Source organism: Thunnus thynnus, chromosome 6 (genome assembly GCF_963924715.1).
Source record: "Thunnus thynnus chromosome 6, fThuThy2.1, whole genome shotgun sequence".
NCBI lineage: Eukaryota > Metazoa > Chordata > Actinopteri > Scombriformes > Scombridae > Thunnus > Thunnus thynnus.
The window spans coordinates 26,988,856-27,014,630 of NC_089522.1; the positions used below are offsets into that span (position 1 = coordinate 26,988,856).

The window sequence follows — 25,775 nt, forward strand, 5'->3', positions numbered from 1 at the left end:
GTCTGTCTGCCTCTATAATGGCACAGCATTTGTCTGTTTCCTCCCTACGCCTATGCAGAATGCTCATGCCATTTATTGTGAAACTAATGGCAGTGCTTCACTCCTCCTAATTGTAGGCTTTAATTGCAATAATTATTTACAAGCCTAATTAGAGCCTAGAGAGTGTCAGGGAGACACACAAGTGCCGGTTGAAGGAATCACGACAGGGTTTGTCAGGAGCCAGGCGAAGAGTAAAGTGAACAGAGTGGCGATGTTTCGTCTATAATTGGGGAAGGCCATCGTAAATTAGGAGGTTCAGAATAAAAAAGTTGACTATCGTAGTGGGCATCGGATCAGAATGCATGGAAATAAAGCCGGTAAACTTCAATCCTCTGAACTAAGGTTTCATTTCTCCAAAAATCAAAAGGTACTGCATTTATGAACATAACAGGAGAAAAGAATACACGGGCCTTTGAGTCTGAAAGAAAACAAATACAAGATTAAAACTTAACACTATAAGTCAAATTAGTCTCACATGTCCATCTTAAAGAAATACGGATAAATAAAGTTGTCCATTAAACTAACATGGACATAGGATAAGGACTAAAAAGTAAGATATTCCTCTTACCAGAACTGAAGGTGAGAGAATGAGCGAGAGGGAGTGTAGTCTTTAAATAAGGAGTGATCAGGTGAACTTAATCAGGGGTGTCAAAGGGTGAGAACAAGAGCCGTTTACTGAGTAGGAAAGGGTAGGACAGGAAGTAAGATAAAGGAAGGGAGGTAGGTGAGTAAAGGAAGTGGAAAAAACGAAAGAAAATAGAAGTCTTTACTACAGCCATGTCTGCGAGTCTCCCTGCCTCTCTCACTTTCCCTGTCTCTTTTTGCATTCGTCAGTCGCCTTTCTCCTTAGTGCTGAGATGGGGCCGCAATCACCGAGTGAAGTGCAGTGTAGTAGGTTTTGAAGCCGAGCCCACACATCAGTGGAGAGCAGCAGGCTCTGTCCCCAGCACCGCGGTAAAGGTGTTTATTTAGAGGTCTCAGGCTGACTCTGGAGACTGATCTTTCCTGTTTGTGAGAGGCCAACAGCTCACTTCACTACACCACCAGCTGCCCTCTAAAGGGTGAATAAGTGTATGTATGTGCACACACGTGCGTCTTACGTGCATTTGTCAGCGAGTACATTTGTTTCTGTGTGTGTTCTAACCAGGGCTTTGGTTCATTTGCTGCAGTTTGGCAGACCCTCAGGAGGTCTTTTGTATGTGTGTGTGTGTGTGCGTGTGTGTGTATGTGTGTGTTTTACTCTGTGATACGGTCATGCTGCCAGGCCTGCAATATGCTCTTTGTCTGTCCTTCAGAAGGCCAGTCTTAGTAAACAGGCTACAGCAGGAGAGCTGCTGGTTTTGATGGGCTACCCATGGCAGCTGAACCCTTTCTTCTTCCCAATGGAAGAACACACACACACTCACTCTCTCTCCCTCTCTCTCTCTCTCTCTCTCTCTCTCTCTCTCTCTCTCTCTCTCTCTCTCTCTCTCTCTCGCCATTTGCTGGGGCTGTGCAAAACATTCCCCAATTTTTTCCCACTTCTTTCCTTTCCCCCCTTTCTCTTCTCTTCTTCCCCTTTCTTCTCTCCTGTCAGTGCACCGTCCGATGGGAGGACTCAATCCCACAATGCCATTCTTCTCTCCCCTGCGGCTCACTTTGACAAAGCTGTCAGCCTGAGCCCTGGTGATGGATGTAGTACTGTATTGTGTATGTGTGTGTGTGTGTGTATGTGTGCGGTGGTGGTGGTAATGTGTTACTTTTATGATGTTTAAGTCAGATATACTGAGTGGAGGGAGGGGTATGGTGAGCAAAAACTCAGCAGAGACTCAGCAGCCAGACATTTCTTTGTTCTCTGTTTAAGAGCGGCTGAGATAGACACTAAAATGAGAATAGCTGGTCCACCTTAAAGGTCAGTCCACCTTAAGTGAGCCTGGTCAGGTTAGGCTAACCCATTGTTGCTTTGGGGCTAACTCCCTTCACTTTTCCAGCAGTTTGGGAAACAACAGACGAGACTTTTCTTGGTCTTGACACTGTAGCCTATACTGTACATTTACCGCCATATTGACAACTCATTGCTAACGTTTCCCTCTGCTCCGCTAGCATTCACCGTCACCTTTCTGCCGCTCGCTCAACCACACACTCGCTACGCACAAACATTACGCACTGCCGTATTCCTTAATGGAGCTACGCTACTCTTACCCTACTCTACAATACCTTTCACGTAGATGCCTTTTGAAGCATGAGGAGAGGGAGAATAACTCAAAACAATTCCATGGTAACTAGGGGCTTATTGTGTTTGCACAGTGTGTGAGCGAAAATCATTAGCAGCCCATTGATATTAATGATTGTGTGAAATTTTTGCAGCAGCGCTTATTATTTTGCAGTGGTGGTGTGCCACTACAGAATACATATAGGTGAAACACTGTATACTATTTTGGACTCTTACTGGGCAGAAAATGTATCCTTATACTCACGGAAATCTGTGAATCCATTTACAGATGTTTGTGCCCCAGATCCTTTGTTTGCCTATGTGCCTCTTTTAGTCAATTCTGAGAGACTAGTGACTTGGATTTACTCTTTATGTGTGCCAGTGTTTGTGTTTTTGGTAAAGAGTAAATGATAATGTTCACATAAGAGGACTGTACATGACAAATATTAGATGAAATGTTTGCTTTCACTCTTTAAGAAGGTTGGGAAACTGTCCTTAGATGTGCTAGAACACACACACTGACAGACAAACATTTATCTATGTTTGCTCGTACATATGCAGGCACACATTCGGCGAGAGGAGCAAGATGAATGTGCAAGGATGGATAACATATCTCTAATGCAATATTTGAGGAAAAATATTAGAAAGAGCACAGGCGGCCAGTGATTTAAACAGTGTGTCTGCCGACAGCCTGTTGAAATATTACTCTTCTTGCCGACTTGTAAATCGGATATTTGGAGCCAGAAGGATCACATGGCGGTAATAGATAGGGCCACAGAGTGACGGATGGGGCTGTGTGGGGGATTTGGGATGGAAAACCTGCACAACAGATTTGTGGTGGACAAATACTGTCACCTATACTCTGAATGAAGGTAGCATCCAGAGCTGTGTAAAGTTCATAAGCGGGACTAAAAACACTAAATACCTCAGAGGCGAAACACTTATTTATTTCACACTTTCCAAAAGCAACTGGGGATCAGTTAATTTGGCTGCACAGAGGCAGCTGTCTGAGAGTCGTGGGATGAGAGGGAGAAAGAAACAGAGGGAGGAGAGAGAGAGAGAGAAGAGAGACGAAGAGAGTGAGACACAAAGGCAGTTTGGGCTCATTATGTTGATTTTTTTCCTCTTCTGCCAAACAAAGACACCCAGGCACTTTTAGACACATCACCAGAGATCAGTCACTGCTTTCTTTCTGCCTCTCACCCCACAGAGTTTCTTCATAGGCAAATCTAATAATTTTCTCTCCACTGCTGGAAAGTGTTTGCCCATAGCTTCTTTCTCTATATTTTTTTCTCATGGAATCAAATTGGATTAAATCACAGACACTATTATAGGGTCTGAGGAGGTCTTACAGCCTCAGTAATGGGTGTAGCCTCTCATCAGCGTATCACTATTCAAGTCCAGGTGAGGAGTATTTTATGCATGACACACATGCACAGCAAACATGGGTGCATGTATGCATTCATGCAAACATGGCCTTATACATGAACACATAAACAAAAGGGCACACACGCACACACACACACACACATAAACACACACACACACACCCAGTTTGGGATTAGATGAAGTGTCCTTCACCACCTGAGCCTAGTTATCAATGCCCCTCCTCCCTATCTGTCTCTCTCTCTCTCATGTACATAGACTAACATTCATCTAGACACAAACACACACACACACACAAACACACACACACGCGCGTTTACTCTTATGCACAAGCAGCAGCCCTGAGAGCAGTGGGGTGTAACCAAACCCTTCATTTGTATGTACATCATGTACACTGGGAGAGACGCTGAGACAAAGAGAACAAACATGCTCACACGCATGCACACACACACAATGTTACACATACACACACACGCTCACAAAAAAAAAAAAAAAAAAACCCTCACACACTCATGCACTGTGGAGTCCCTCTGTGGATCAGAATTCATTTCTGTCTGCCTTCCCCTCCAAATCAATACCCCCTTTGGCCGACAGACAGCCGTAAGTGTGCCAGGGAGGCTCCCTAGCCTTCACACCCTCCCCAAACACACACACACACACACACACACACACACACACACTCATGCCTGTTGATGTGTGATGGCCTCTGCTGCTTCCTTATTAACTCCTCACATGCTGACTGAAGCATACACCTCATTACTGGCTGCATTGACAGTCTGGTATCCAGCTGAGAGACACACAGACACGTTGGACTTAGACAGACAGGCCAGAGATGGATAGAAAGACAAAGAGGTACAGGGAAGCAACAGCAGGAACGTCACATAAACAAGCAGTCCAGACAGGTGGGTAAAAAAAATAGGTTAAGACAGGTAGATTGACAGACAATAAAGTCAGTTTTTAAAAAAGAAATTTGAATGCATACTTAATATATACAATGAGATAAAAATAATAGCATGATTGTGACATGTAGACAGGCATTGTGACTTTTTTACTGCCATTGAGACAGGGACAGACGAGAAGGCGGGCGTTAAGTGTAGAGCTAAGTAACAATAACAAGTTGTTATAGTCTGGAAGGATCGTGTCACTCATAGAAACTGACTGGCTTATGTAAATTCCATTATATATATAAATATATATACGTTAATTTCCCTCTATTGCAGGTTAAGCACACTTGAACTCCATTCTATCGCTACTTAAACCTTTTTACCAGAAGTGATTGAAGATTTTCCATCCCACTGCTAATGTTAATGAGCCATTTTAAGCTTTTGAAATAGCTGCTTTTCTGACTCCCTATACCATTAGCATTAGTGCCCGGTTTGTTGTGATGTCTGATGGTGGCTGAGTGGAGGTAGGTTGCCTTGAATTCTACATCACAGAAAAAAAATTAGACCTTCATTAGCCCAATAAGACCAATTCACAGGCTCCATTTGCAGTATGCTGTGGATGTGCTTGAGCCCAAATACTGTACTATACATATGTAAAGTACTAAGATACACAGACATTTATTGTTCTAACTTGCATTTAAGTACCATGCCAGAAAATGTTGAGTTTCTGAAGTAAGATAAAAATCAAATTTAGGTATACTATGTGTCATTATGATATGTCAATGTGTCACTTTTCATAGTTGTCTTTGCACATGAGTGCACACATTCACACGTACACATTCACAAACACTCTTAGGCACTTTTACAGCTCCCCGTTTCCATCTCTTAAATGTCAGTGTGGGCCTTTAAACCAGTTGCCAGTGAGCAAGCAGAGGTAGAAGGGGGCTGAGAGTTCAAAGTGGTCAGGCAGCATGGATGTAATTTCCTCCTTTTAGCCTCCTGACTGAATTACTGAGCAAAGAGGCCACCTCAACTGGGAGCCGCAAAAGGAGAGCGAACACAGGAGTGTAGAAGAGACGGTTCAGGAGGAGAAAAAAAAAGAGTAGGGGAAGAGATGGCGAGATAAGTGGAAAAGAAAGGCGAGAAAGGGCCAGGGAGAGAGAGCCTGGGACTTTCAGATCATATCACCGGTATCCATTGTAACATCTTTACCTCTTTACCTAAGAGGGTGCACATGGGATCTGGAGAGGAGTAATGGCTGCAGAGGTATCATCAGCTGTGTTTGACATTGTGCTATTTAATGAAGTTGTTAAGTAATGCATAAATGAACATGTTTTTTTGTTTCAGTGTTTTGCTAAGGTTATTATTTGACACTGCATTCAATTAAGGGTGGTTATTAGCAGTGAAAAATGCAGTGATGGACTGACAAAGAGAACGGCAGGGAGAAGTAGCTCGCCATTTGTTTGTTTTTTTATAAACATCATTTTCGATGTAAGTTATTGAACAGTGTTGTGAGCACTTTTAAAGCTGCTGGCACTAAAGGCTTCAGTGATCTGCATTATGTATAAAAAACACAGTCGGAGAACACACTCACACACAGTCAAAACACACACAAACGCAACCCCTTTTCCAGTCTAACCTATTCTCCTCTTCTCCTTGCCCAAAAAGAGGATTGAAGCTATACATAATTGATACACTCCTAGCTCTATCGACTGGTTGGATTTTTCAACCTCCGCACTGGTCGATTCCCTCACTCCATTATTTCTACGCTCACACTCCCTCTGCTGCCTCACATCCCCCCCGTGACTCCTCCCTCTAGTCCTCTAGTCTGTAATACCTAAACACACAAACACACACACACACACACACACACACACAAACAGAGATTAGGAGACAGTCCCATCTCCCTCCTCCACCTTCCTTATTGCCCACTGCCCCACTTTGTCTGTAATCCATACAGTTGGCCATCAGTCCAGGGGACACATGCTGAAATTCAATGCCATGTTTGTGCAAGTGTGAAGTGTGTGTGTGTGTTCTGTGTGGTGTGTCCTTGAAAGAAGGGATTTTTGTTTTTGCACAGGGGCATTGCATGATGGGAAAAGGGGTACTTACCAGCTAGAGCTGAGAGAAGACCGAGGAAGTGTTTTGAAACGGGGTCACTGGTAAAAACTGATGGCCAACTTACCAATAACAACCTTTATTATTTAGATATATCCTATAAGTGATTAATGTGTAGAAGGTATTAAAATGTTTTAAACCTCATAGATAGATTTTTGTGATGGGTTGAGTAAGGAAGGTGTGGGGCATCCATCCAAAAATTGGCATGCTATGTGGAAATCTGCCACAATTTTAAATGGATAAAATTTCACACAGTAGATATTAAGCCGATAGCCAGTCGATGACATCTTTTACAGTAGCAAGTAGATCACCTTGTGTCAGTTGATACCATCTGAGTTTTAAGAAATGTTCACTGGCTTAGAGGATCTGATGTGTTCTTTACCTTTTGTACCAGCAGCACCACATAACTACAAATAAGTTGAAGGAAAACTGGAAAGTTAACATGAGCAACAAGAACCACCAGGACTGAACTGACAAACACACGAGCGCCACCTACCAAAACTGGAATCCACAGAAAAAGGCTTAGGAAACGACGCCAAAGTCTGGGCCACATGAATTCCACCACATACGCAGCAACAATGACCATTCATCACGGGAAATGTCAGAATAAAACACTGAACTGTATTATTACCACTTTAAAATGTGCAGTTATCATTCTTGGGTCAGCCTTAACACATAACGGCCACTCAACTTCAGAGTTCAAACTGCGGTCAGAAGGCACACGCCTGACCTGTTCCTCCCCTTTTCTCCTGCCTGGCGGCTTGTCTCCTACCAGTCTGTTACTTCTGATGAGCTGCCAGAGACCAGGCCTGCCCAGGACTGAAGGGGTACGGGGGGGGGTCAAAGCCCTGATATGAGGTGGAGATGGGGCTGTTGGTGGGGTACTGATGCTCAGTGGCATGAGGATTTGGAAACAGCAACTCTGCTTGATCACGCTGTGATGGCTAGATATCTTTTGTAACCTATATCAGTTCACTTGAGTGTTTTGAGGCTGTTTTTCCTGCATCTTCTCTTTGTGTGTGTGTGTGTGTGTGTGTGTGTGTGTGGAGGTAGGGAGAGGGGGGAGGGCAAACTGGTGCTTAGCTTCTTCTTTTATTCTGTCTTTAAACCCAGCCTTATGTGGCTACAGTATCTTGATGTTTTCAATTGACCCAAATCTAGGAGCTCAGGCCAAATCCAATAAACAAAATGAATGTGTGCGCGCGTCTGTTTGTGTGTGCATTTTGTCTTTCGACGGGTGATGTGAATAGACAGAGAAAAATAAGGAAAAGATGGGCTGAGAGAGCTGGCTGTGAGAATAAATGTTAAAAGCTCCCATTTTCACACCAAATCATTTTTGGAGTATGGGAGATGGCTGTAGATGAGGCAAGCTGTATCATTTCATTTTGCCTCAGCCTTTTCTCCCTCCCAGGTTTAGCCTCTTAAAATCAATGATATCTACTCTGAATGCTATCTCCTCTACTTTAAAATCTGCTAGTCTGAAAACCACCCAGCATAAAAGGGTCTGACCTTCAGAAAAAGCACTAACACACAATGGTACTGTATCTCCCATTAAATTCTTCTAGCTTCCATTTATCCTGAACCTATCCTGCATTAGCGCTGTAGACAGTTCTTTAATAAACGTTATACAGTAGAAGAAGATCAATACCGTGTATTTCAACACAAAACTTGTTTCTCTAAAAGGACTTGTCATCAAGCCCTCTGACATCTGTAACAAGAACAACAAGAAAAACAAGCGTTCTGAAGGCAATACCTTTTAGTGCGGAGCAGAGCGGCAGACACTGTAACAACAGTACGTCTGCAGGGGGGATAAAGGTTGTAGTTTTTTTTATGTACATGATGAGGACGGTTTTTTATGTGCGGCCATTATGTGCACATGTGGATGTAATTAATTACTTTTACACATTTGCTCTTGGAATGTGGCTTTTAAGCCTTCATCAAAGCCTCCAGCTGTTGTGCTGTCTTTGCCCAGTCAACTCAAGGTCTCCAAGGGATCAGCAACCCCGCACATAATCCACCTCCCGCACCCACAACAACCACGCACATGCCCCTTTTTTTGGCCCTTAATCAAGCTCGAGACTCGAGGCCTGATTATCCAGTCAGAGGGGAAAGATGACCCTCGCTTTCAATACAGAGTTGATTATGTTTTTGTTGCTGTGAGAGAATGCCTTGACTTGTGGGTGGACGTCAACATGTTGGATGAGATGGCTCCGCGCGACGCTACTGAGAGGATTTGTTTGGATCTTAGAGAGTACAGTAGAAGGATTTTGTGAGTTGAGGAAAAAGGGGGGCATGAGGAGAAGGAGGGAGGGAGAAAAGAGACAGGGGAGATATGGCCACAGTCCTTAGGAAGAGCCTCAGTGGGATTACTAGAGCAGATTAAAGAGTGGCCGGTCAGGGAAAAAGGCTGAGCCGGCCTTGTGTAGTTAGCATGGACACAAGAAACTCTGGCTGCGGGGTCACTGTGGGACTAAAAAGACTCAGGGGCCAGTAGATTTCATCGTTTTTCATTCATTCAGCAGCAAGTATTTGCTCTGCTTTTGTGCCTTTGTCATTAGCAAACACACACACAGATACACCCCTCCCTTGCTTTCCTTCTGTCTCTCTCTCTCTCTGCTGGAATGGGTATTGTGTTCATGATCGATGTGCCTCATTCCAGTGACGTGGTAGCCTGGCTAACTCTCATTAAAAATGGATAGGGTGTAGGGGAGTGTGTGTGTGTGTGTGTGTGTATGTGTGTTTATACATGTTTAAAAGGAGGTGTAGGTGGCAGGAAGTCCCAGAGGTGCCAGCTGTTTACCGTCCACTGCCGAAGGTTTCGAAGGTTAGAGGGAGTGGTGGTGGATGTGGGGTGTTCCTGAGGTCAGAGCCAGGCCTGTTGCCTTGGCAACAGCCTGCAAAATAGCTTCCTCTGCATTACTAGTGACGGTGGGATTTTTCTCTTTCTGTTGCTTTCTCTCTCTCGCTCAACGTGGTGAGGCACATCTGGCACCTCAGAGACTAGGTCTCATCAGAACACAGAGCAATGGGCCGTTTCCACTCTGCTCTGTCCTCCTTTATCCCTCTTTTTCAGTCTGTCTTTTTCTATATTCTCTTCCTAGTCTGCCCCTGTGTCCCCATCCATCACTGAAGTGCAGCGAGCACGGCTGGGTCTCAGGGCAGCAGGGCAGAGGGACTGAAATGGAGCCACCATTCATTCTCAGCCACGGAGACACAGGAGCAGATGAAAGTGTTCCTGCTGCTCTCTAATGCACATACATTGTCAGCCTCTCATGGGTGCCAGAGCCAAACACCTCTATCCTCCTGTTGTGCTCTTCTTCACTCAAAACAAAATTCAAAATGAGGAACAGACACTGTATTCACAGGTGGCCAGAAGTAAGAGTGGAAAATATGTGCAGTAGGAACTCTATCCTCTGGCCCATCTTCTGGGCATCAACACATATATGCAATGCCCACATATCTAGCTCTTTGTGACAATACAATCACCTCCCTGGTTTTTTCTTGTTGTAGATGTTCTCGAGACACAACTGCAACTAAATTAAATATATTATATTTAAAAGTTACACAGTGAAAGTTCTCATGATGGAAGCAGGAGGTAGGTTATGATGTAGGTTGATACAAATTCTGTATTCTTGCATATAATTCTTTCCCAGGGATTAAAGCTGGACATTAATACTAGTTCCAAATCGCAGACTATAGGTTTCAGTTACAGAGGCAAAGCCCTTGCATCAGTAAAGGCTTGGCAATAATAATAGAAGCTGAAGCCTATTCAGCATGAGCCTCTGAACGAGAGGAAGCTGTTGTTTTAACCCTCGGCTGTCAGTCAGTCACCCAGGTTGCTGCAGTATGCGACTCCAGTGTGCAGCCTCTCTGGTTGAATAACCCCCCGCTAAGGTCATCTTAAGCAGGAATTTTATTAGCATTCATTTACCAGAGCACAGTACTTCTCACTGACAATACTCAGTCTACCTCAGGTCAGCTGTGGATATAGAACGTGTTCCTGGGAAACAAGAGACAGGGGAGAGGGGAAAAAAGTTGGAGGCGATATCAGATGACATGCGGCGTTTCTTTGTCTTCCTTTAAAACACAGGAACAACAATCTGCACATCCGTTATGGCGCTGTGCATGTGTGCTTACAAACACACACACACACATACACATGCGCACACAGTGGGAGAAGGGGCTTCATTGTGCAGCCCTGCTGTGTTGAGTGACTGTAGCGTGTGCTGGGCAACAGCTGCTGTGATCCCCCCACCTCCCCCTCAGCCCCCTCCTTCACCCACCCCGTCTCCCCCCTCCTCACCTCCACTACTGGCCCATGCTGGTCTAAACATCAATACAATCACACTCACACTCACACACACACATACAGTATATACAGCACACAAAAACACACTGACTCCATGCTTTTTCAGTCCTTTCCTGTTTACCTCACTCCCTTTTTTGCATATAACACCCCCCTCCCGCCCCCCCTACACCCCCCCCATACCTTTTTTTTGTGTGGCAATCTGTATCAGCTGACAGCGGGCTGTGTCTGTCTGTCTTTAGATACCCCCAGCTCCCCCTACTCCCTGGCTTTCCCCCTGCTGACAGCTGTCTCCGCACTGTAACCCTTTCATTGAGCCGGGCCTCTGTGAAAGTTATACTATAAAGTTTCACTGGTCTCGCACATGTTTTGAGAAGGATCTGACGGCTTTTTTTGGGTTAAGAGGGATTCGGAGACTTAAAGATACATACGCGGACTGAGTTGCCGTCTCTCTAGCCAAGTCTGGTTCCTGGTGGGCTTGTTTGTCATCAGTTGTAGCTTCTGCTGCTGATGTGACCCTGTCTGCAGCTCATTACAGCATGCCACCTGTTTGTCCCGAAGCTAGACGAGACACACACACACACACACACACAAATAGAGTTTGTTGAGGTGGCAGGGGGTTAATCTAACAGGAGCGTCCATGGCGGAGCTGCCACACAGTGCAGGGACTGTCAATGTCCCACCGTGTCAATGGCTTTCTTTGTCCCGAGAGGCCGTCTTTTTGTTGCCGCAGGGTTTAGGACCAGGCAGACAGGTGGAGGGTTATTGAGCCTTTGAGGAGCAAAGACAAAACAAAGAAGAAAAAAAAGATATAGGCTGGAACACATTAAGCTAACCTTTCTCACAGCAGCTGACAGTTTTGCCAACTACAACTTTTCATCGACCATGCAATACCAGGCACGCGTTACAAATTTTGCTGTCAGCTGTTTTTTAATTTGATACATTATAATAAAGAAAAGCCTTTGATGGACACCCAGCTGTTATCTCTTCCTGGCTGACAGTTAATTCCAGCCCTTGGTGCTAACAGCAATTAATATCACCCAGTTGTGGGCGTTAGGCACAGGGTTTTTTTTTTTCGAAAAACACTTAAAAGGTGTTATTTGCACCCTTCATTCACTCCCTCACATTTTGCAGAGGAGCCACTCATTAGGCATTGATCTGAGCCTAAGGTTTGGAGCTGAACAGGGCGCACACTTTCAGAGCCTGCTGTCATTATCCAACAAAGCAATTGCCAGGAAATTGAAAGACAGACAGGACCGAAAATTAATCTGTGTCACACTCTGAATTTCAGCCCTCGCTTTCCCCTGGTGTCTGTGTTCATCTTCTGTGCGGTGGCGGGGATTTGTGTTGCAGTGTTTGTCAGTGTTTGTACGTTTACTCCTGCTGACACAGTGAGATGCAGGTGTGAGCAGGGCAGGCCTATGGGACACTTCAAGACACACACACATACACACACACACACACACACTGACCTCCAGATAGTACGGGCCTCTGTGCTGCACAAACAGACTGAGGGCCATGTGGCTGAGCAGAACCTGGTCTGGCAGACAGACTGACACAGACAGAGACACAGCAAGATTCAAACACCCACAGTACGTATAGAAAGAGACAGAAGAATGAGTGTATGTTATGAGGCAGCTGAAAACAAGCCCAGCCTACGACCGTACTGACTCACACACTCAGTAGTCGGCTACGTGTGTTTGATTCTTGTGCTTCTCCAGTGTGTTGTGTTCATGTATGTAAATTCTCAACCCTGTATTTGGCAGTCACATGAGCAAAAGGATGATTGTTCTTTATTCAAATAATTGCAGTCCAACAACCTGTATGGATTATTTTCATTGGTGTGCAGTGTGTTTGCTTTGTGCTGGAAGTGCTTATTCAAATTCTTTGCTGTTGACACTTTCAACATGTTTTGCTTAGAAAAACAAATTTTGTATTTTGTAATTTTATTCTACATTCATTCCTCTTTTTAAAAAACACCTTACAGTTCAGTTTTACAGTTATAATACAGTCATCTATTTGTTTAATAAAGTTTATCTTAGGCTTTGGGGAGAAAAGTTAATGTAGTTTAATAAAGTTCAACCTGACACTATCTGCTGAAATATACTTCTCAATGATTACTTTTTTCGGACCCATTCCGCATTTGTAAAATCAAATTGAATTTGCACATGCTCTCGAGAAAACGGCTGTCACTACTCCTCCGTGTGTAGGTGTGTTTGTACAGGCCCTACCTAGGTTGACAGATGCCCTGGTGCAGACAAAAGCCCATTGATGGCAAAGAGACAGCTTTCACTGGCCAACTGATCCCAGCTGCTCGCTACTGTTTCTTTGGCTTAAGATAAAGGCAACAGTTGCATGTGCAGTTGACATCTACATACAGGGGCATAGTGTACCCAAAATGTTTTTAAGGCATGTCATTCTGTACATCAGGTCAACATAAAACATTAAAATTTATGTTTAATACATTATAATATAGAATCATCCTTTCTAAATGCTGACATTGAAATATGTGGAAAAGTCTCCACTTGTTCAATCATCTGTTGGTTTGTGACTTAATGAATTTTGTACACACACACACAAGCATACAAATGTTTACCCTGAGGCTTCTTTAAGTGCATCGTGTGATGTTTGTCAGGCTGCACTGTGACCCTGACACTCTCATGTGCTTTCAGGTGACCCAAGTTCCCATCGAATCATGTGAGCAGTACGGGACGTGTGGAGAGTGTCTGAGTTCTGGGGATCCACACTGTGGTTGGTGTGTCCTGCATAATATGTGAGTATCTCTCAATCATCATCCAGTCCAGTTTATAGACACTTTACATAAAAAATTGTATGAGACACCTGTCAAAATGTTCCTCAATTCCCCCCCGCTCAAAGGCAGGCAGGTATTTTTTCCTAACGTTTATCTCAGATCATCTCAGAGTCTGAGGAGAGGAGACAGAGTCGGGCTGGAAATGGATAGTTGTACCTCAGAGGCACGGAGCTAGTTCAGAGCTGCTGTCCTGTTCTGACTTGACTTGATATTAAGGAAATGGGACAATTCAGTCTGTGTTCAACTTACTGGATTTGGCAAGACAGACCAAAGACACTCATTATTTGACTAGTTGTTGCATAGAACTGTCATATAAGCATTTTGCTGTGTCTGTACATGTTTTATGGACATGGTCTTAATCTGATGAAGCCAAACTACATTTGCTTTGAGTATTCTCGGCAAATAAAGGGATATTTATCCTTTTCTGTATAACCAGCAGTCATACGGATGAGCATAGAAACCATGAGTGACACCTGCTGGTGCTGACATGTTACTGCAACAGCTCTAAACACTACAGAGCCAGAAAGGAGTAAAAAAAAAAAATGATAAAGAGAAAAATAAGAGCTTGAGAAAACATATGAATTTATTGTATCTTCAGTATGAGTCATTTATTGTGGTATTCATCTGTAAGTGGAATTAAAGTGACTCTAGTCAGACGAAATGATGGATAGGGTATACTGGGGACAGAAGATGAATACAACACCCTATTAAAGAAGCTGAGAGACCTTCTGCTCTGTCTCTGTCTCTCCCGCTTTGTTTCTGCACACACTCTCATCAGTCTGAGCTTTTTCTTAGCTGCTATGTCTTGAATTCCCCACTTACGGCCCCTCCTAAATGCAGCCCCTCTCTCTAAAGGTATAGCTGAATATTTGTGTGTGTCAGAGCACCGCCGCAATCATCATTATCGTGATGGCGGCCCCTGCAAAGTGCACTTAAAGTAATTTACATCACTCCAAAGCTGGGACAGGACAAATAATTGCCTAGCGACAAGGTAATTCAGCATGTGCCTGCGGAGGTACGGGAGGGGCTGGCTAAAGCTCTGTATTCTCTGCAGTCTGCGTGCCTTCACACAGGTATCATTTACCACAACATTAGCCTCCGCGCTAGGCTGTTAATCATGTGCTTTTGTGTAGGTGTGGTAGGGAATAGAATAATTCAGGTTGGTAGGAATTCGAATCCACAGCGTTTAAGAGGTGGTAACGCTGAAAGGTGAATGGCTTTCGGAGCTGTTGTGGTGAAAGCAGCTGTAAGTAGGAAACAGCTGGTGTGTGAATACCTTCTTTAGCATGTGTGTGAGCGCTTGGGTCTGAATGTGTGCGTGTGTACATGTGTGGGCGCATGTGGCTTCGATTTTTGTGTACATGCACACGCGCGCTTGTGTGGACCGCTGTACTGTACTGTGGGGAGAAAAGGTCAACACCCCGATTCACAACAGATCAGCCATCTGTTCTCCCAACACCACGGACCCTTGCACCACCTGTCCCTGGCCCTAATCCCCCTTTCTCTGTACTGACCCTGCAATGGGTATGGCAGAACCCCTGTCAGCTCTGGCTGAGTTACTGCAGAGAGGAAAAGAAGTTGCTGCGAGAGAGAGAATAGTGAGCTCCTCTTGCTGCCGCTCATGTGGGCGTCTGTGTGGTTCTGCCCACAAATAATTGAAAGAGCTATCTAACAGTTCTGATCTCAGGTTTCTGTTTTGATGGAAATTTTCCATTTGTGTATAATAAACAAAGTGAAAATGCCTGAGATAAAAAACTGAAATAGTTCAAAAAGCTTTTAATACTTTTTCAAATACAGCTTGATGTTATAGTACCTGCTCCTGTTTCTACTAGACAAAGTGTACACATCATACTGCCACTCATGTCTCTACTCCACCATGTAGACCAGGAAATAAAGAATAAAAAGCCTAATGTATCAGGGGAGTAGATAACCACAACATCCCTGGTTTGAGTCCAACCAGGGACCTTTGTTGACCCCAAAACACCATAAGAAACACAATAGTGTGAACATGAACATCAGAAAAATCCACAAGTGCCATCTTATCAGACTCAGACTCTCTTTATTGTCAACCCATCCATATACAAGTATACATTTAGGATGAAATACTGTTTCCATGGAGCCTACAGTGCAACAGTTATGGGGGGAGAAGCAATGAAATGCCATGATGTATTAGAGTTACAGGTGCACCTACAGTATTTACATGGAAGTTCTGAAATGTGCTTAAAACATGCACAAGGTTTTAATGGAAATATAACTAATAACATAAAAATAGATGAACAAATACCTGTAAACCTGAGTGAGTTAGTTAGCATGGAGACTGTCTGAGTGTACAACATAGCTAAAGAGTAACAGTCAAATACTACTGGAGAAAAGCAGCTGCATCCTTCTCTTGAAGAGTTTCCTTCATCCCACACACTCAAAATTAAATTTCTTGCCAGCCGTGGTGCCATCCACAGCTGTGATCACTACCGCTTCCTTCAGCTTTCTCTATTTCTCAATTTCTCCATCATCCATCCCTAAGCCATTGTTGACTTTATAAAATTATTCCCTCCTTCCCACAGTTGCGTGTACCTCCCTAACTCCCCTCCCCAACAAAGCTAGTATCTATGCCACTCATCTCATCTCCGCTCAGCTCAGCGCAGCTCACTACTGTGCTGTCTCCCATTTAGACGCTCTCCCCTCTGGAATCAGCTCTTCTACACTCCAGAGATGGTTGGCTTGCCACACATAAACACCCCTCGCTTTGATCACCCCCCTCCCTCCTTCCACAGCTGCCATCTACAATATCCATCCTCTTTTCTTCTCCTCCAAACACTATGTCCCCCTCCCCTTTTTTTTCTTTATGTTTGTGCATTTATACTCATTGAAGTACAGCATTCTAAGGTGGCTAATTAGGAACATGGAAGGACATTAGCTTGGTTTGCGATGATGAGGAGAAGGAGAGAATGTGAGAGAGGCTGAGTGAGGCTATGAGCTGGCCAGGAGTGGCGTCTCTGTCTTCTCAGGCTTTCTACTTTCTTTCTTCTTCCTCCGATTCAGACTCTAAAGTCCTTTAATTACCAGCAGCTGCTAGGAATCCACTGAATGCATGAAGAATGAGAGGGAAAAAAGAGAGGGGATAAGAATGAGGGGAAGAGAATGACAGAGAGAGAGAGAGAGTGTTTGATGCCACACACTCATCGGCCCACAAAACCGAGCAGCATTTTGATTGCAGCTCAAAGGGAGCTCATCATCTCGAGCGCTCTTCAGTCGCAGTCCTGTGAATGGGTAGTTCAGCCTTCGTCTGACCACAATCCAAAAACATGGAGCTATGCTGATGCTCCCCCCCCCCCACTCTCTCTCTCTCTCTCTTAGCCTGCATCTCGTCGTCGTTAGATTAGCTCTCTAATCATGCCCAAAAGAGGCTTTTCCATCTCAAAATGTCCCACATCACTCTGTTCTCCCTCCATCCTCTCAGCTCGCTACCACATTCCAGGAGAGGACGAGTGGTTTTGTTGAGATTTGTCAGGATTAGTAGCAAGTCTGACTTCTGTCCAAGGGCTGAGATTGGACAAGCGATCCTGTACTAAGGTCAGGTTAACCAATATAGTGAGTTTCTCAAAGTCTTACTATTTATTAGAAGCTTTCCAATTCAACTGATGAATGATATGTTATATGTGCACAAAATAATTTCTATTCTGGTGTCTAAATCAGTGCTAGTTTGTTGTGTGGATTACAGTTTAGGTCTGTTGGTGTAGTTGGCCCCAGCAGAGAGTGAGTCAGCATTTGAGGCTGCTCTGAACAGCATAACATATCACTACCATACTGTGATACTGTATTGTACTGTCATTCTGCATGTGGCCAAAATGCTCAGATGTGTTTCAGTAACAACCCACGCAGCAGCCTGAATGGCACAGCTGTCCACTTACGCAAATCGGTGTTACTAGCTTAAACGCTTTCAAACGATTTCTTTGGCATCCTGGTCGAAGCACATGATATGGGTACCCTGACAGGAAGAGTCAGGGTTTTTTTGGGAATGTGACCCAGGATTTAAGAGAAAGGAGGTAGGAGTTTAAGACAGGAAACAGTAATTATTTAGGGATTCAGTTGTTCTCACGTGTTTGTGAAAATCAACTACTTACCTATTGTGTCCAAGAATTAAAACAAGACACTATATTCTCATTTTTATGACTGCCATTACTACTATTAGACTATTTGTTTATATGGCATGCTCATCACTGTGCTACGAATGACGTCAAACACCAACCATAAAATCTCATCTAATTTACCAATGGCAACAACAATTAGCCTAGCAATGAAAATGGCTGCTTCAGCCCATTGTGAATGTCAGACTGTGTGTCTAATGGCCGGCTCATCAGCTACAGCCACAGTTAGCAGTCAGAGGGAAGCTGCATCCATCTTCCCAATTGTGCTTAATGAGATATCGATCACGAACATGCAGGTCTATCAATATTTCCATAGATTTTTAGCACATAGAACAAGTACAGGTTGGCTACATGATGGCTGAAATACTGCATGTACAGTATGTGTGGGCTGGGTACATTTAAAGCAAAAGGATCCTAAAAACCCTGTGTGTGTGTGTATCTCTTGCTTGCTTGCTAATTTTCTTTTTCAGATGCTTACATCCCTGCTTCCTCTGCATTTTTTTTTTTTTTTTTGCCATTTTCTCTTTTCTCTTTCTCTGTTTTCACTCTGCTCAGCCCAGACAAGTAAAGCTATAGCTTGATACAGAGCACTGAGCAATAGACTCTTTGTAAATCCTTTTTTCTCTTTATCTCTGCTCTCTTTCTCCTATCCCTTACCCTCACCCAAAAGTGACTGAGACAGAAACACACTGGGTTGCATATACCATATATGTGTGCGTGCGCCTGTGCCTGTGAGTGTGTTTCACTGTTAGTGTTTTTGTGAGTTGAGTCAGTTTACACTACAATAGTCCTTATGTGAAGATGAAATGAACATGTTGTGGCCATACTGTGCTCTGTGTCCTGCAGGCACTATCCTGCCGTGATATTATCAGTCGCCGAAGGAGACAGACTATGAGTTGGGGTGGTTAACTTGACCCCTGACATGAACTTTGGGTTTCAAACTGTGCCCACATGCAAACACAAGCCTACACAGCAACTTGAGCTGGTGAAGTTCTCCGTCTCTGTGGTGGTTTGATATTTGAAAACCCTGCTTTTTTCCCCATTTTTTAAATTCCCTCTTCACTTCCCTTCTTACCTCCTGTGGTCTGCATTTAAATGGATATTCTCACACTTCAGGGATGCAGCAGTAAGAAACAAATGCCCTGAATCACTCAGTATGAGGATAAAACACTGAAGGGGGGCAGTGTGTGTTTGTGTATTGCAGCACAGCCCTGCACATCACCACTCACCTAATCATTCTTCTTTTCATGTTGGGGAGGTAAAGTCCCAGTGCAGTCAGTCTTCATACACGTTTACATTAAGATTTGTTTCTGTAGAAATGCAGGATCCCTAGACTAGAGCTTCATTCAACCAAAGCAAATCATGCCAGTGATTTCTAACATAATGGGTTACAACTTTGCTTTGTTAAGCACCATCAAATATTCAATATACATGTAGTTTGTCCTCTCTCTACCTACATCTTCCCACCCTGCTCCTCTTAACCTCCCCACTAACCCTCCCCATGCTGCCACCAAAGCATCTCCTCTCTGATCTCATTTTCCTTTCTGTGTGGCGTTTTGTGGTGTGGCTCCACTGAGGGAAGGAAGGTGATTTTAAAATGGCTCCCCCCTCTGTTCTCTCCTCCTGTTTTTAAACACAGTGCTCACAGCTAGAGCTGCAATCAGACAGGTCTTCACACTTCCACTGAAGTCCTTAGATGTGGTAAGGGAAGGGGAGGAGGGATAGAAGAACAGAAATCTTTCCTTGTCACCTGCCTCTCCTGCTCTGCTGTCAAGGCCAGGATGCGTGTGTGTGTGTGTATATAAATGTGTGTATAGATGTATGTAGAATGTGCAATGGACTGTATATTATCATGCATATATATGTGTCTGTGCACATTCATATGGATGTACACTGGACACATTTGTCTGTAGCTATGGTCCCTTATGGATGTTTGCGTCTTTGTGCTTCAGTGTGTATGTGTGAATGAGTGTGTGTACTCAGACGTCTGTGTGTCTATCAAAGCGTGGTACTGCAGAGGCGACAGTGTAATTGCCTGTCTAGGGCAATAGAATAAGAAGCAGGCATTGGTAGAACAGACCCTGAGGTCTGGCCTCTGCTACCCTCATCCTCCCATGCCATTGAAAGTGCTTCTGGGGCCACACAACATTACAAATGACACTGTTCATTAGAAATAGGTTACTGAATTAGATTAGAAATGCAACTGCTACTTACAACTGCACTCATATCCTGCGCTGTAGTTGTAGACACCAGAGAGGTGTAATGATGGAAGTGCAAGCAGCTACTTCAGCACCATGGACAGGGCTTAGAGAGCATAACATCCAGGCTGACTGCCTCCAGCAGCTGCTTGAGAGAGAATAGCTATGAGCCACTTGTTACAGGAGACAGACTAAAAGAACTGCTTGCATCTGTACCATCAATCTGTGCATATACATGGAGACATGTATGCATTATGTTCGTAGGTGTGGGTATGCATATGTATACAAACATGGTCTTTTCCAGTGTGCTACTTTTTTATAACAAAAAAAAAGTGTGCATCACCACCTCGAACACCTTAGTTCTCCGTGTGAGGGCCCCCGTCAGGAATGTGAGTGATGGGACACAAAGCTTTGGTGAAGCTACTGAGTGACAAGCCAGGGCTAGACAGGAGGATAAGGGGGGTGCAGAGTGGAGGGGGTCAGGAGGGGGAATATGAGGAAGGCAGGATTCTAGTCAACACTCAGTGGCATGCACTTCAACTAATGAGAGAGGCAAGGGGTCAGCTTCTAACTACACAGAGATAATGGCCATCTCCTGAAACCATGGCAACAGCAGCCATCCTGCACCCCTCACTCCCCCTGCCCCACCCCCTTGCTGCTCTCTCATCTTACTTCACCCCACCGAAATGAATTTTATTTTTTTAAAAATCACATTGAAGAAAATCAATGCAGGGGCTTTTGTCAGTTAATGACCGCCCAGGTTTTTGCATCTGTAACCGTACAGCTCTGAGACATGCATAAAACATTGTGCCGCAGCCCACACCTGAAAGCACATTAGGTATCATTTTCTGCTGCCATTGTGGATGTAAAAGAAGCGGCAAATTACAGACGGAGTAACACCTTGTCAAAGAAAGGTGTGCTAATTTCAACTTGTGAAAGAGTGAGACAAAAGGGAGAGACATGGACAGAGAGAGGAGAAACGTGGCAAATGTAGCTGTGTTGGAGTGAAATATGTAAAGTGAGGACAATTCATATTTGGAGTAAATTTAAAAATGTCACATTTAAAGTGTAGAAATAGAAACTCCAAAGTGGTGAGGGGGGAAATCAGGTAATCATTTTGGAAAAAAGAAAAAGACATCCTGCTGCAGTGCCCCCCCCCCCCCTTTCCCAGTGGGAGATTCACACTACTACACTAATTCTGCACTTTCCTACTCTCTAAAAATCCCTAGGGAGTACTGTGCATATGAGTTGTTTGTATGTGGGCATGCCTGGTGTGTCTGTGTGTGTGTGTGTGTGTGTGTGTGTGTGTGTGTGTGTGTGTGTGTGTGTGTGTGTGTGTTTGTGTGTGTGTGAACCTTGGTGTGCGTGTGCCTGTTCATGTGAGTCTGCTGGATGGCTTGAACTTCTGACAACATAATTACACACAGAGGCTGTGGATAAAGATGTAGCTTAGAGTCAGTATGTGTGAGAGTATGTGGTTAAGAAGCATGATATGGGCCCTAACACATACTACCACACACACAAACACACACACACACACACACACCACACACTCACACGCATGCACAGACACAGACACACACACACACACACACACACACAGAGGCAACAGCCAGGGGAGAATGGACAGGGCTTGTAGTGGCACATCAGCACCATGGACAGCGGCTGACCCATCGAGTCCAATTAGAGCTGCTGTGACCAGACAGCCAGTTAGCCAGACACTTAGACTGCTGGGTTGGATGAGGATAGAGAGTCTTTGGTGTAATGGGATGGAGGGAACACACACTTTTAATAAGAAGGAGGAGGTGGCTGAGTTTTAATGAGTAATGTGGCGGATTGTGGGGGTTTCATGTGGTACTTGATACACTGCCTGACCATTAAGGTCTCTTATGAGTGAACAGTGTGTAATTTGCAGTAGTTACGTCTCCAAAGTTGCAGTGATTGAAGGATATCACTTGGGCGTGTAGGGCTTAGTGCTGTGGTTTCGAAGTTTATGTTAGTATGGTGTATTAAAATACCCACTGGAAACAGTGGTTCTACCACTGTTGATGCCATTTGGTTTCTATGGTTTATTGTGAATGCAAAGCCTCCTAGAGGCCATGATCACCTATAGTTTATAATACTTTTAGAGCTACTTTACATGTTCTAGAAGCCAGCTGTTATTGATTGTTGGGGTGTCGTGAAATGCACATTTTTTTACAAGAGTTAGCGATTTTGTAATTTATTAGTATTTATTAGTTTTTAAGCTAGCAAAACTGTTTTCAATATCTGTTTTACAAAACATGAATAAGCCTAACAACAAAATAACTCTGTATTGTGGAGCATGTCACATTTATAGGCTCAAACAACACAAAACATTCCTGTAACACATTCTCTAAACAAAAGTGAGCTGTTAACATAATGTTGAGAAGACAGTGACACAGGGTTATTTCCTCCTCACAGCACTGCTGCTGAAAATTGTTCTTATTGCTATTACAAAATTGTTTGATAGCTCATTTATTAAACAATTTTTACTTAGTGTTTTTGACATTTTTAATTATCATCTTCCCTTCCACTTTCTTCTTGTTGTTAGGTTTTAATTTTTGTCACAACACTGGCAGTTTTGTCTTTTTTACACTCAATTTCAGTTGTCACATAATGTTTTCATTGCAGTATTTACTGTAACATCAGCATTCATGTCTATCACTGTTAATGTTTGTATTTTCTTTCCTATAACAACATTGGCAGCATCTCCTTTTCCTGTAATTTACAAATTCATGGGGTTACTTTTGTTTTAGTTCCTGTTACAATTTTGGTAAAAATGTCTCACTGAATTTTTCATACTGTAACTTCGGTTGCCCCTCTTTTTCTTTTTGCTTATATTCCTGTTGAAAAACAAATATCAGTAACCCATTTTGTTCTTTGTCCCTCCTTCCCCTGTCTCTTCAGCTGCTCCCAGAGGAACCGGTGTGAGCGTGCAGATGAGCCGTACCGTTTTGCCGCCTCTCTCAACCAGTGTGTGAAAGCCACTGTGTACCCAGACAGCATCGCAGTGTCAGAGCCCAGCGTACATGTAAGTTTTCACACACACATTCTTATACACACACATACAAGCACACACAATGCCGAACACCTGCAATCTCAACTACTACTTGGACAAATTACAATGAAAAAGCTCCCATCTACATATTCTCTACCCACATACAGAGGCAGAACATTTTAAATGATCCCACGTAGCAGTACACCTAGTCTTGATTGTGGTTGATGCATAAACATTAGATGGGAAGGTTCATAAGAGCTCTATGTGGGTGTTTCAGTGTGCATATGCTCACTCGGTACAAAGCAGTCAATATGTGTGCCAAGACGTGTTTGTGTGGGTGGGTGTGTAGGTGTTAAAGTTGTCAAAGTGCAGCTGAGTACAGTGCAGTAGTTCCACATGGACTGATTGAAAACAGGCAGATAGAGCATTAGTAGAAAGGTTCTGCCAGTCCAACTTCTGGTGAATGTTGCACATTTACACATGCGGACACACATTTTAGCTCTTTAAATACCCACAGTGTTAAAGGGTCAGAAACACAAAAGAGAACACATTTTTCAATTTATCCAGATTGATTTGCTTTGGTTTGGACATGTCAGATCAGATTTTGAAATGTGTGCTTACACCCCAATGGTGACAGCAGTTGTGCTCAGCAGCATTTGGTTCATGTAATTTAACAGCGTCAATCATATGGATGAGACATGCTCACTTTGGGTGTCACAAGAGAAGACTTTGGTGTAAACATGCACTGTTGTTCTACAGCTAGAGCTATTGTTCAGTGATGCTTTGTGAGCTTTATATTTACATCTACTTTCACAAGTGTGCACTTCTAATCTGTAAGTACTGGCACACTTCTGTCTGTGGAGAGAGACATTTGACATAATTTCATAGAATATAATTCCAGGTGAAACTGCGCAAATGGTCTGTGGACTAAAATGTGATGATTTTGAGCAAGAGATGTTGCTTTACAGTTTTGCAGATTTAACATTTTGGCTCTGTGGTCCTACAAACCAAGTACTACTTATCTCTGTGGTAATGTGATGGCAGACATCACTACAGCACATCTCCACACCTCTTCATTTGCACATCAACAGCCTGAATTGGTTGACAGGACAGGCGTGTTTTTTCTTTGTATTTCGGGTAATCTGACTCTAATCTAACTGGCTAAAAAAAATCTGCTAAGTGTGCCAATAGCTCTGGCAGTGACTCATGCTGCATCGCACGATATCTCACCTTTAAACTCACCCTCAGTAGACCCTGACCTGTCATCCAGTTTACTAACAGCAGTTTATTAGCCAGCATGTTAGCAGTTATGTTTGTTTCCATGTCAGCCGTACAGGCAACAGGGTCATCCCACCAAACCATCCACAAACACGCTCGCAAATTCACACAACTCACAAATTCCACAGGGGCAGACAGCTATCTCCATGACAACGCAGCCTCTTCATGTGGGCACCAGGAGAGAGAAAAAAAAACACAGAGAAAACAATCAAATTACCTTTATTAAAACTCTGCTACCAATTAGGCTGGCCGTTGCTGCCAAGCTCTGAAAACACCCACCAACACCATCATCAGGGAGGACAGGAGAACAAAAAGAGCAAAGGCTTAACATTCAGACAAGCATACTCTCTGTAGCAGCCTTGTTGCTTGTGTGTGTGTGTGTGTTTGTGTGTGTGTGTGTGTGTGTGTGTGTATGAGCAAATTTTGAGTGTTTATCTGTATATGTGTGTCTTGGCAGAACGATGAGAGCTAATTAATGTGAGAGGTTACTCAGGGAATTCTACATTGAACAAAAGACATTGATTGCTGTGATTGCTGTAATCAAGGATCTCTCTGACACACCTCAGAATGAAGCAACACAAACATGGTGAAAGTAAAACAGGGGAAGACGAGAGGTCCTCAGCAGCAGGGAAAAAAAAAAAAAAAAAAAGAAATCATCTATCCTCTCAATGGGTACCAGAGTAAGCCAGCTAACGAGGGAGGCAGTGTAGTCAGCTACTGAGACAGTCAGCATCTCTTGAAAGGCCTACAGTTAAGCTGCTCAGCTGCCTTGCCTGTCCCAGTAGCCCCGCGGTGTTTAGTGAGAGGCAGATAAAACAAAGAGAAACTTCAAACGGTATGGCCCAAAAATAACAGCTAATGGAACAAGGCTGTGAAATGCCATGGTGATAATTATCCAGACTGCCTCTCTTGGCTGGAGAGCCAGATCACACACCCTGTGCGCAAAATACATTTATTTATAGGAAGAGCAGCTGAATGCTGTAGCCCCGTGTCACAGCTCTCCAAATAATGACTTCAAACGCCTCTATGCGCGTCTGCACATGCGTGGTTTATTGCATATGTACCGCACCTTGTGCATGTGTTTTTCTTGTGTGTATTTCATGGATATGTGTGTCTTAATGAAATCTAAAAAAAGAGGAAACAACAAACACATTTTGCCAAGTGGACATTTTTTCCAATTTATTTATGCAGCTTAATATGCATATTGACCACCGACTGAATCACAATGTCTGCCTCTACCATCAGGGTGATATCCTCTACACTGAAATGGAAGATTAAGATCTAAAGAAAGCCCTATTTCCGTTATTATGATGTTGATAACATTTTTAAGACATAGCAACATTTCTTAGCAACGTGAAAGGACAGTTTTGCCAGCAGCAGTGTGTTCTTTTTTCATTCT

General features: G+C 43.6%; 1 protein-coding gene across 1 annotated transcript in view; it reads left to right on the top strand.

The window, feature by feature from the left end:
- plxna2 (plexin A2) overlaps nucleotides 1-25,775 on the top strand; it is a 168,097-nt gene that overhangs the window by 78,649 nt on the left and 63,673 nt on the right. The window contains exons 5-6 of the mRNA XM_067593095.1: nucleotides 13,597-13,697; nucleotides 23,008-23,131. Coding sequence (XP_067449196.1) covers nucleotides 13,597-13,697; nucleotides 23,008-23,131 — 225 coding nt within the window. The remainder of the gene's footprint in view (nucleotides 1-13,596; nucleotides 13,698-23,007; nucleotides 23,132-25,775) is intronic.